At 47.5% G+C, this 12,828-nt stretch overlaps 2 protein-coding genes across 3 annotated transcripts; one reads left to right on the top strand and one right to left on the bottom strand.

The window, feature by feature from the left end:
- The first annotated feature begins 100 nt into the window (after positions 1–100).
- On the top strand, positions 101–2,010 carry LOC121598089 (peroxisomal biogenesis factor 19). 2 transcript variants are annotated; one of them, XM_041924642.1, is made up of 4 exons: positions 101–295; positions 376–578; positions 704–848; positions 940–2,010. In XM_041924642.1, exons 2-4 carry the CDS (start codon positions 512–514, stop codon positions 1,640–1,642), a joined length of 915 nt encoding a protein of 304 aa, XP_041780576.1. In that variant the 5' UTR covers positions 101–295; positions 376–511; the 3' UTR covers positions 1,643–2,010. The 2 variants fall into 2 exon arrangements, with proteins under 2 accessions (XP_041780576.1, XP_041780577.1); XM_041924643.1 differs by having other exon boundaries at positions 101–284.
- A 544-nt stretch (positions 2,011–2,554) lies between these two features.
- LOC121598088 (ubiquitin carboxyl-terminal hydrolase 3-like) lies at positions 2,555–11,350 on the bottom strand. Its single transcript, XM_041924641.1, has 7 exons — positions 9,660–11,350; positions 6,962–7,109; positions 6,313–6,874; positions 5,718–6,212; positions 5,487–5,629; positions 5,264–5,410; positions 2,555–4,676 (listed from the first exon to the last, which is right to left on the bottom strand). Exons 1-7 carry the CDS (start codon positions 9,916–9,918, stop codon positions 4,448–4,450), a joined length of 1,983 nt encoding a protein of 660 aa, XP_041780575.1. The 5' UTR covers positions 9,919–11,350; the 3' UTR covers positions 2,555–4,447.
- Between the last annotated feature and the right edge of the window lie 1,478 nt (positions 11,351–12,828).

A 12,828-nucleotide genomic window follows, 5' to 3' on the forward strand; every position in this document is an offset into this window, starting at 1 on the left:
TCGGCAATCCGATTATCCGGTGGTTTGTTTTTGATTTTCTCGCTCCTCCGCTTGAACGACTGTTTGACAGCGTGTACCCTCTCGCTCGGGACATTTGCGTGTGCGTATGCGCGTTCTCGCTCTTTCGCATTTGCACACAATGCCAAGTTGCACAATGCCCCCACATTGCCGGGTGTAAAGTCCAAAAGTTTACTTTTAGCTAGAGATTGAATTACTTTTTGTCTATTTTAGCTACAGCATAAACCGGCCACAATAAACAATCGCTATTTCATCATCACATTTTGGTGAGTCGATGGTGAGTAAATGGCGCAAAATTAGAGCAATAAAACGGTATTAATGACTGTTCTCCGAATCGCCAATCCCCCATCATCCCAGTGTGCAGTTCGTGGTCATAATAATATGAAGTGAAAATTGACGACAGCGAAAATATACATATGATTGCCGCATAATCTGTTTTCGGATCCCAGTAGCCGTACATACTAAGTCGCGTATAAAAAAACACAAATAGGAAATGGCCGAATCAAAGAAACCAACCGAGGATGGCTCCCGGGACAAGGAGCTGGACGACCTGCTCGACAGTAAGTAATACAGCAGTATACTTCGCCAGCACCCGATACCGGAAGTGCATGCAGGAGTGGTGGGTTTGTTTGTAGATTATATAATATTTTTCCCCCTTATTTCCGGCACCTCCCGAACGTCGCAGGCGCGCTCGAGGATTTCTCCAAACACAAAGCAGACCCCAAAAAGCCGGCCAAGAGCGAGGGCGGTGGTGCTAGCGGCTCGGGCGAACAGACCGTTCAGCACGAAGATCCGCCAACGGAGCAGCTTTGGAATGAAGAGTTTATGGAGTACCGTTATGGTTCCTATGACGCACACAAGCAGAATGATGCTACATTGACTAACGCACTTTTCCCTCCCATTTTTCACCCCCTACTTTAGTCAGCAGGCGAAAATGTTCGAGCAGCACATGGCCGCCCTGTTCGGGGGTGGCGAAAAGGTGGACAGCGAACAGATCATGCTCGGCTTCCAGCGGATCGCCGAGGCGGCCGGTATGGCGGTGCGGGCGGAAGGACCGGCGGCGCCCGATGCGGAACCGTCGCCGGCCAACACGCTCGACCCCACGATCAGCCAAAGCATTAGCGACGCCCTGAAGGCGATGAGCGAGGGGCGGGAAAACCTGCAAACCCCGTTCAGCCCGGAGGATGTGGCCAACATGTTCGGCAACATTGACCTGAACGCGTCGGGCGAAAACAATGCCTTCCTGCCGTTCATGCAGAACATGATGCAGAGCCTGCTGTCGGCGGACGTGCTGCTGCCGAGCATGCGGGACCTCGTCGGCAAGTACCCGCAGTGGCTGGCGGAGCACTCGGCCACCCTGCCCAAGGAGGAGAAGGAGCGGTACGAGAAGCAGCTGGCGCTGATGCAGGAAGTTTGCACCGAGCTGGAGAAGGAAACGCCCGACGACAGTGCGGAGGTGAAGAAGGAACGGTTTCAGATCGTGCTGGAGAAGATGCAATCGATGCAGGACCTGGGCCAACCGCCGGCCGACCTGGTCGGTGATCTCGGTGGACCGGGCAATCTCAACCTGCCAACGCTAGATCCGTCGTCGTTTAGTGAGCAAAACCCCTGTCCCATCAGTTAACTCCGCGCGCATAAACAGTGGCCTGCTCGGATGTGACGCTGGGGTCGGTCGCTTCGGGGGGAGGGAAATGAATGTGATGCTCCCTCCCTTTCGCCCCCCCCCCCTTTTTTTTGGTCGGTATGATGGTGGTGTTGGCTTCACATTGCAGTCGTATTACCGGAATGCTATGTGTGTTTGGGTATTGCGTAGGATTTTGTTTGTTAGTTTTAGTATCCTTTTTTTTTGTTTCTTTGGAGCCGATGAGGCCGAACAATATTCACGGTGTGCGTGCACCGTTGGACCGGGTTGCTTAAGCATTGTTACACTACACCTACAAAAATAAAACAAAAAACGCTGCAAGCGTTCGACGAAGCGCTGAACTGTAAAAATCATTTCCGCGAATTTAATTAATGTGAAAATTATCAAACGAAAATTATTATCCAACATATTTGCTGTACACAATCCTTAGCTGTTTTTGCTCACATAATATTAAGTTTTTATTTTATCAGGTGTCGTTTCGTTTTGTTCGCTTTTCTTCCCTTAGTTTTGTGTTGCTTTGATATTTTGAAGAGAAAGACCTCAACACTAGCATTTTAAGGAATTTTACTTCATTTATAATATAAATCCCGGGCTTAGGAGATGCGTGTTATTTATTTTTTACTCTTCTTTTTCCATACCTTCCCTAACAAGTGTACACGGGGTGGTTGGGTGAATTTATTGAGTATGCATCTAAAAGCTAAGTTTACCTTTTTTTAGGTAAAAAATTACGTTTTACCATTTCCTATTGTACCGTGTGTCCTCTCAGTCTCCGGCAAAGATTATAGATTATAAAACATTTGACTTTTGCATAGCTCTTTCTCCCAACTTTTCCGCTTTGAACATTTGTGTGTAACACAGCTGTGAATGCTGTGGGTTTTCGTACTAACACTGCTCTTATCGTTTGGGTATGTGTAACTAATTTCCTTTCTCTCTCTTTCTCTATACCAAGATTCGTTGCAACATTTACACGTTGTTCTAACACGCCTAGAGTGTTGCTAACTGCTGCTATCTTCTGTTTGCTTTCACATTTGTGAGCAGTTTAATGAAGTGTGAGTGATTTTTCTTTTAATTTCTGATTTGGTGAGAAATTATCATTATTAGTTGATAGTTTTACGTAGTTTCTTTCGGTATTTTTTTATTGTTTTTAATAGCGTTTTTTATTTGGAGTTTTTTTTTCCTTGAATTTTCATTGGACAAAGAAAGATAAAAAAAATCCTCTTTTGTGGTATATCTTATGGAAAATAAGGGCGAAAGGTTAGTGCCGGGTTGATGATTGATGGATTTTAGTTATTGCCGTAAAAGATTATCATTATGAGAAGCAGAAGAAACAAACAGAGCTAATCGAACTGATCTTTTTTTAAACATCACAATAATTCGGCGGCCTCTTTGAGAATCTTAAATATAAATTATTATATGTTTAAAATATATGCATGCTTAGAACTAATGCCATACTGCCTTTATATCATGCATAATTGTGTGTGTGTGTGTGTGTGTGTGTGTGTGTGTGTGTGTGTGTGTGTGTGTGTGTGTGTGTGTGTGTGTGTGTGCAAAACTACACATTACAAGTTTTTTTTTTTGCAAAATATTGTTCTTGCTTTGTCTGTTGATTAATTTCCCACTCAGTTTTGTATGCACAACTACCACACCGCACTCCGACTGTAAGCTCTTGTCAGCACGAAAAGATTAGCATTTGTTTCCTGTTCAAACTTACACAAAACTAAAATGCAGCTGTTTATCACATATCAAATCCATTATCTTAAAACAAAAGAGAAAAGACTTAACGTAGAACGAACGTGTTTGCATGCAAAGGAGGTCCTTATATGTTTTGTTCACTACACAAGAATGCAATCGAAAAATGAACGTGAGTTGAGTGGGAGAAATACTAATAGATGGAAAAAGATAGAGGGAAAGAAAAGCAACAACTGGCGGCAGCAAGGCCTTATTTAGTTGTTTAAATCTAAAAAAGAAATAGGAAATACCATGCAATTTGAAGCAGGTCTAGTACATAGAAGAAAACAAATACCACTGGGCATAAGGTCGTGATGTTTGAGTCGAACGGATTGTGGGGGGGGGGGAGGGGGGGGAGGAGGCTTGAACTGTTAGATTGCTTGAAAGATGGAAAAAAACATAAGATGTAGCACAACGCAATGTTGTTTCAGTAAAATGAAAGGATCTCTCCGTTTTACTCCCACCGTACGATTTGCAACTGTATCCTAAACTAATATTACATTTTACAATTATACATATCTATTATTTTTTACATTTTTCTCCCCCTCTCTCTGTCTCTCTTTCATTCTTCCCATTCTCACCGCAATAGTTTGCTCAGTTAATGCTTTCGCCGTTTGTGCGCGCCTATATATCTGTTCTTTTTGTTTTAACTATTTTTGTTTCTTTTAACCTCTCAGTAGCTAAACACATGTTTTAAAAATTTATTGCATTTTTAGATCCATTTCCCCTCCTCGGGGGAACAGAACCAAAGATGGAACCAAAGCATGACTAATAGTGCCCATCACATACACGCAAAAAAAAACACACACACAGGTGAGACATATTCCGGTTGAGAGCTCCTACACAAACTTAAACCAATTCGTCACCACATCACATTCAAACTAAACTTTATCCTTATCGATCGGTCGCTGTGTTGTTGCCAAAGCAAGCACAGCACTTGCGCAAAAGCAAACCCACGTGCGCATCCCCGCGCACGCGTGTAGCGCACAGCGGATCGTGTCATCAGTCAGCTTAAACGGTTACGGAGTTGTAATCAGTCTTGAATGAAATAACTTAATCTCAGGACGACGACGACGACGACTGGTGGTTGGCTGGTGCGGCACCCGGCGCCGCCCCGCCGATCGTGGACAATCGGTTGGCATTCGTCGGATCGCGCTTGATGTAGAACAGGATGTACGGTTTGCATTCGGCCACCGCCGTGCTGCTTACCTCCTTCACCGTGTGATCGTTGAAGTGCATCCACACACCGTTGTTGATGGCAAAGGACGTGTAATGGCCGCAGCTCGAGCTGAAGAGAAAGGTGAGAAATTATGGTTTTGTTTTGTTTTTTTGTTACATGATTTCCCAGGGGTTCTCATAGTTGCTAGACACTTTCTTGACTCTTTCTTAGGGAAAGTAAACGTCATATAATGGGAATTGGACTCTATGGCCCTTTATGGACAGGCTCCTTGGAAATTCCAGTTGGATATGTCCAACAAGGGAGCTATAGCGTCCAATTCCCATTACATTCAATTTCTTTCACGTAATAAAAAGTCAATAAAGTGTCGCACAGCTAGGAGAACTGCTGGAAAATTTTGCAAATAAATGCACACATCCACACACACACACACACACACACACACACACACACACACACCACACACACACACACACACACACACACACACACACACACACACACACACACACACACACACACACACACACACACACACACACACACACACACACACACACACACACACACACACACACACACACACACACACACACACACACACACACACACACACACACACACACACACACACACACACACACACACACACACACACACACACACACACACACACACACACACACACAGCAACGTACCCATTGCCGTGGTGCACAATAACGGCGGCTAGGTCGTAGATGTTGCAGCTGGAGTTCGATCGCCTCGTTTCGGGGCCATTGTTTAGGACAAACTGCGACATATCGAGCGCGTTGATGGGGAATGCTATTCTCAGGTCAATCTTTGTTCTACAAGTGGCAAAAACAAAACCAGTTTGCATAAGTAATTTACAAGTTTTTTTTGCAATTAAAAAGCCCGTTTTACCTGTAAAAATTGTTCCACCGGAACCGTTTTATGTGCAAGCACAACACATTCGGCAGCCGACGTATCCAGAAGCGTTTCGTCGACTTCTGCTTGCACTTGCATGAGTTGCAGTAGTATAGCTCGGTTTCCGCCAATTCTTCCACCTGAGAGTGGGATATTAAACGTAAAATTGTTACCATTTTCTCACAAACCAAAAAAAGCATTCCACCGCAGTGACCCCCTCAAACGCACCTCGGTGAAGCTGGAAAGACAGTCGGAAATGTGACACACTGGGGTCGCACCACCACCACCATCCGCGCCATTTGTACCGTCCGCACCGTGCTCTTTGCTGTAGTACTTCTCCGGAATGTCTAGCGATAGGTCGAGGAATGGGTCGTGCTTTTTGCTCTCCATGCCGCAGATCAGACAGCGCACCTCGCTCTGCAGCACGCCGCCGAACACGTTCGTCACGATCGAGTTGCGGCCCTTCGCCTGCAGGTGGCTCAGCCCCGACACGTTGTAGGGGTTTTTGTGCTCGCCCGACTTCGGCCCGCCCAGCTCGACCGGGAACGACACCTGCTGCAGCTCCGTGTGCAGCCGGTCGAGCATGTAGCGCAGAAACTCGTGCGCATCGTGCTGCCGGTGGCCGCGGAACTGCGGCACCACCTTCCAGATGACCAGAAACAAGCACTCCGGCGAGATGGCGCTCTTCGACCCGTCCCCGCCCTGGCTAAGGTTGAGTAGGACCTACAGCAGAGAAAAAAGAAGAGGACAACACGAAAAGCCATTAAAATAGTTTGTTTGTTCTTCAACGCCCGCAATCTCTTCATCAGCAGCCGTTGCAGACCTTGCGCAGCTCCTCGACCACAAACACGTCGTCCATCGTTTCCTTCATGCTGCGCGAATGGTACGCCTTCTGCTTGTGCTTCATCTTCAGCGCGGGCATCGTGTTGAAGTAGCAGCTAAACTCCTGTATGTTGCTGAGCGACTGTAATACTGAGTTCATGAAGCAGGTGTTGCCAAGGTTGCGCAATCCGACGACCCGCCGCTGCGACTTCCGCTTCGCCGTGGTCGCACCGTTCTCGCTGTTGCTGTCGTTCGATATCGTGCGCTTGCGGGGCCGCAGCTTCCGCGAGCTGACGGCGGCGGTGGTGCTCGCGGTGGCCGCTGACGGAACGGGCACCAGCGCGGCCGGCGACGGCTCCTCCCAGCCGGAATCGCTCGACGAGGACGTGCTGCTGGCCGTTTCCTGCGTCGATTTGGACGAGCTGATCTCCTCCAGCGTGGAGGACGTTTCGGAGATCGTGTCCAGCTGGTCAGCGACGCCGGTGGCATCCTTCAGCTCTTGCCGCAGCTCTTCCAGCGCATTGTCGTCGGTGTCGTTTATCACAAACTCGTCACACTTGTAGCTGCAATGCGGCGGAGAATGGGGACAAATGTCGTTAGATAGGGTTTTCTTGTTGCTTTGTTTCGGTTTTCTGTCAAGTCTAACTTACCAAAACACGGACTGGTTCGATGTGTTCATGCAAATGTTGTGATTTTGGTGCGCGTTCGAATGCTTCAGCGCGTGGCCGTTGTCGTAGCGACCGCACAGTACCGCACCGCACTGTAAGCACATCCAGCTGTCTTTGCTGATGGAGCATTCTGTGGAGGGAAAAAATTAAAAAAAAAACGACAAAATTAAAACCAGTGTCAATAAAATAACATATTATACATTGTTATTTAAGGAAATTATTTATGGAAGCGCCCGCAGAAAAAAAAATCACGCTTTTTGGGTTGAGAGCTCAAATGGTTTTAGATACTTCTTTGTCAAATTAAGAAAAAATGTATTACACCACTTGGAAAAATCATACTCCAACTTCAATACTTTTCCGCGGGCCTCTATCGCTCCCAGACCACACGAAAGTAACCCACACACACACGCACACACATAATCCAACGTAGCCGTAGTAAGCATTGCTTTGGGCTGGCTCGGCTTGCGTTACGCGCTATAGGGCATACGCACACAGCCACACACTCGCCGGCACACGCAAGCAGAATATATGCTCAGGTAGAGTAAACCTGTATAACGCGTTTTGGGCTGGATACAGACACACAGGGATGCGTCCAAGGGGTCGAAGAGAGGAAAAGCGCAAGAGAGAAAGAGCGAGAAGGCACGGAAGGGCGATGCGGTGGTGTACGCCTTTACAAAAGATTCACCACCAGCAGCACCGCCACCACCGACCATCGGCCAACCAAGTTCATCATTTCTTTCGCTTCTCATTATCAATTCGTTCTGGCTGGCGCGTGAAGAAGAGTAAAGAGAGCAAAGCATGGCCGATGGCCTTCTGCACCCAGCACCCCTCTCGCGTGCGCCTGTGGCCCGGCAGACCGCAGGCTACACCGCACTGCGAGGTAATTATGGATACACAGTCCGCCGCAGTGACTGATTTGGCCATGAATGTTTTGCTATTGCATGCTATGAATGGGATGCAGCGCGCACGATGATGATGATGATGAAGAAGATGGTGATGCAGTGCACTGAGCAGCATAGACGCAAAATGGGGGGAGTGGTTGCCGGGGTGCTGTGCGGTGGACATTATATTTCCTTGGCAGCTCCACATGCGGTCACAGAAGATGAATCCGGCAGGAGCAGCCAAACACTGCTGCACCATTGCGCGCGTTTCGTGCTGATGCACATTGAGCAAGCACAGATAATGGCTAAAAATATGCATTTCATATCCTCGGATGTAGTGCTCCCCCTCCTTGCACTGGGACAAGAAAGTCCCGAGCGGTGTTGCTAGGAGGGAGGTGAAACCCTCAAATACGCTTACGCTAACATGTCCGCCTACGCGCGAGGCTGAAAAAAGCCCTTTTTGCAAACACGCGCTTGCCAAGAGGCAAGAAGATAATTGGATCGAATCGAACGGCCAGAGGGAGAACGAAAAAGAGAGAGACAGAGAGAGAGAGAGAGAGAGAGAGAGAGAGAGAGAGAGAGAGAGAGAGAGAGAGAGAGAGAGAGAGAGAGAGCGAGAGGGTCAGGCCAAAGCGCATTATTTTGCGCCTTCAATTATCTACGTTGTTTTGCCCGGGGTAGCAAAAGGGCTCCTCTACAACAACGCAGCCAAGGGTTTGGGCGCGTGCCTTTCTCTCTTTCTCTCTCTCTCTCTCTCTCTCTCGCTCTAGAAAATAGGTAAGAGCAGAGTGACAGAAGGAGAAAAAAGGGACACACACACAAGAAGGAGCAATAAATTTGACGTGTGATGTAATATCGATTTTTTGTTTACCCCTTAGCTAGTATGCGGCGGCTCCAACCTTCACCCCCCCCTTTCTATTGCAGGGTTTCTCTCTAGACGGGTGAAACCCTTACAAGTAGGACAATTCTTAGAAATACATTTCCAATGGTAACTCGAATGACATAGGCCCGAAGTGCAACAAACAACAACGGCACAAAGTTGAAACAGAATTTTACGAAAACTGCACGGTAAGCGAATTAGATTGAGCTGGCTTCACAAACCCTGCAAAGGGTAAAGTGCGATGAACGTCATGGTGAAGGGAGGGAAGGTTGTGGATGATAAGACCACCAGACGGTTTGATGCGTAGGAAGTGTGTGTTAGCCAAAAAAAAAAAAAACATTAATATTCCAAAAAGCTCCACAAATGTCGTGAACGTGCCATTGATATGGTGAAGGACGTCGTTTGCTCGACCCGTTTTCGTTTTTTTTTCGCTTCTTTTACAACGCGACTGACATGTCTACACAAACACACGCACACACACACACACACACACACACACACACACACACACACACACACACACACACACACACACACACACACACACACACACACACACACACACCACACACACACACACACACACACACACACACACACATACACTACTCCCTGATATAGAGGGGGTTGGTTGCGCTTCTTAACCCCGCTCTCCCTTGTTGTTCGCCTTTTTGTTTCGCTTTTGCACACACACTTCCGCGCGAACGTGCCACTCTTTCTACCCTTCCCCCGTCCCTTGGGCTGCGACGATTATTACTACGTTTTATCCACCTGGCAGACCCCATCCTCAATCCTCATCCTCATCATCCTCATCATCATCATCGGGGAGCTCGAGGTGGGCAGTTTAGATAACACACAACTAATCGCGTGGATACGTGCGTCGTGCGGTGTGTCACCACCTCACTGCGGATAGCATTACCTGTACATTTCCACTGCTTTGACGTTGCTCCTGCGGACGATGACGCAGTAGAGGCGACCGTGAGAACAGTGGTCGGACTAGCAGCAGCGGTTACTACGTCGGACAGTGCTACCGCATCGGATACGTTCGATGCTCTCGTCGTTGTGAGGGTGACGGCGGCGGAAGCACTGATGCTGCCGCTGCTGCTGCCACTGCTCTTCACCGACCGGATCGATTCCCTGCCGAGACCAACGTTATTGACGATGTGGGGACAATCCATTGCCACCGACGGACACCGGGCAAGCACCGCAGTGCTCGGGCCGTTCGGATGCGGTTGCTCTGTAGCCTGCCTTCCTGCGGGGTGTACGACGGAGACCCACACACACACAGGGAGCGTACCTGTGTGTGTGTGTGTTGCTAAGGGTTTCGCGACAAAGTTAGCCGTGCCGTCGTTCTGGGCCGCAGAACACACGATGACACGGGGGGGGGGGGGGGGGGGCTGCTTCGCTGTTAGGCGAATCCGCGCTTATGAAACTGCCGCCTGTGACGGTGACGGCGTGCAAGTGCTCCTCCGCTGCACACTCTTCGCTCTTCTGCCGTTCCGTTTCACCGTTTTTTTTTCACACAACACCTTTGGGATGATTTTCTAGTTGGGGGGATTTCTTTTTTGGTTTGCCCTTTCAGTAGCACCGAACAGTGGCAGCTGCGGAAGCGTATTGCGTGCGCGTACGTTGCCTCGGTCACTCGCCCGACATGTGGAAACCTTTTTACTCTAGCACTTTTTGCATCCGTATGGCCGCCCCCAGCATGGTGCACAGGGGGTGGAGGAAGAAGGTCACGGGAGTGAAGGGGTTTTTATTTCTGGTGAGCGAAAAGGGAAAATGGTGTACGGGGCCCGCCCGTACCTTTTCCGCCGTTCTGCTACTGTACCCTTCAGATGCGCTTTTTCCGGATACGGGTAGGATCGGGATGGAGGGAGAGGTTCGGGGTGGAAGGAGCTGCTGTTAGGCGAAAAACAGGGATTCGTTGCAGCGCCTACACCTTGCTAGACACTTCTACTTCTTCCTGCTATTTCATCACTTTCGTTCCCGTCGCACTCGCACTCGGGCCAACTCGGCCTATCACCTTCTTCTTCGCTTGGCTGGACGACGACGTCGAATCAATCTCGCTTCAATTAGATCTCCGTGTATTAGCACACACAGCACCAGCACAGCGCACGGACAAGCCTAGCATCAGCCAAAGCAGCGCTTTTTTTGTTGGCCTATGCCCGAGATACTCCGCACACACACACACGCGGTAGTAGCGAGCTGATTTGTGGTGCGTGCGTATAAATTTCCAGCGCCGTCGTTCGTAACGTTCGAAAACTCGCGCTGGTAGCAATAAAAAAAGAACAGCCCAGTCGAGCAGGCCTCTCCACTCGGTAGCAAAGTACGGTTTGAAAGCACACACACACACGTACACACTAGCGGACGCGTCGAGAGAAGGGGCCCAAAGTTGTGCGTCGTGTGCGTACCTTTGATGGTGTGTTGTTTTTGCTCATATGGTACGTTCTGACTGACCTTAAGCTCTGTCTACACGGGGGAGCCTCGGCTGGACGAGATGGAAATCACCAAATGCTAATGCACTGTTGATCGGAGTTTGATTGAACTGGTATACCGGTAACATACACTTAAGTGTATGAAAATTCTTCTTCTTCTTCTTTGGCTCAACAACCGATGCCGGTCAAGGCCTGCCAACACACTTGTGGGGTTGGCTTTCAGTGACTTATGTGTATGAAAATATGGAAAATAAAATGGTGGAAAATATAGGGATGTTTTACATTTTGATTAACAGAGATATGGTTGAAAAGTAGCTCGGTTGCAACTTGTGCGGTGGAAACAGTGCTTAATAGGGAGGATGACTTTAAATGTCGAAGGAGGCAAGAAAATTGTACACAACTACCATCCGTCAAGATAATTAATGCGCAGGGCTGATTCACGCCTTCAAATTAACCGGCAATAAATATTGAAGCAAACATTACTAAATTTGCTTTCTCTGAACGCTAAATTATGTAGTCCATTGTATTTCCTTAACATTATTTCGTTGCAAAGATCGAAAATGCACCGTATTTTTAAGCTTGTTTTAAGTATACATACAATGTAAAGACGTTTTTGTACAGTCTGTTCCCGAATTACGCGGTTCGCAATACCATTATATTGCTGTCCTTTTCTTGCAATGTGTTTCGACAAAATTCATCTAATCATGACCTACATAGCCTTCTACCTTTCCGAGCAAAAATCTATATGAATGGTCGTGTGGTCAGTCAGATACTTGGGTATGAACACCAACGACCATTATTCTAATCTCACTTGATTCAGTGCTGGTGGTTTCCTTTGAAGTTTAGTATATAAACAATCGTATCGCCGTTCTAGTTCTAGCGATGCCCCAAATAGCTAAAATTGCTTAAGCAGCTAATTTTGGTATGCTAAAGATCGCTGCTTGAGTTCCTTTTGCAGTAGATAAACAAAGCATCAAAGTTCCAGGTGGATCTTTAAAAAGCGCTTAAGCAGCTTCCTTATGCCAGGGTACCGGGGATTATTTTTCATTGTGTTTTATTTTCAAGCAAGCGTCATTGATGAAATAAACAACAGGATTTGTTTTGTTTGTGCTCATGTGTATACAAGTTATGCGCGCAAGGATGCTGGCTGCCAACCAACTACAGCCAGAAAAATCAGTTCACCTCAAAGAACCTGCCGCGACGGACGAAGCTGCGACTATATAGTACCTATATACAGTGAACCCTCTCTTATTTGAGAGGCGATGGGACTGTCGAATAAGAGGGGTTTTCAAATTACAGAGGTTGAAAGTGAATGAAAGGTCCATACAAGACAAGAAAGAGACAGAACATTTAGTATGCAGCCTTAACTGTTGCTATAGGAAACTGCGAACAGAATCGCTAATTTGAGCATACATCTTTGAATAACCATGGCAACACCATACTCAAATAAGAGGGACACAAATTTCAGAGGTTTTCCAAATTAGAGGAACAAAAATGTACTGGAAATCAAGGGACTGTGCAAAATGTTCAAATAAGAGAGGTTTTTCAATTTGGAGAGGTGTCAAATAAAAGAGGGTTCACTGTAGTTCCGGTACTCACATACGCCTCTGAGATATGCACACTGTCTAATTCTGACGAAACCCTCTTAGCCGC

This window comes from Anopheles merus, chromosome 3R (genome assembly GCF_017562075.2).
Source record: "Anopheles merus strain MAF chromosome 3R, AmerM5.1, whole genome shotgun sequence".
NCBI classification, from domain to species: Eukaryota; Metazoa; Arthropoda; class Insecta; order Diptera; family Culicidae; genus Anopheles; species Anopheles merus.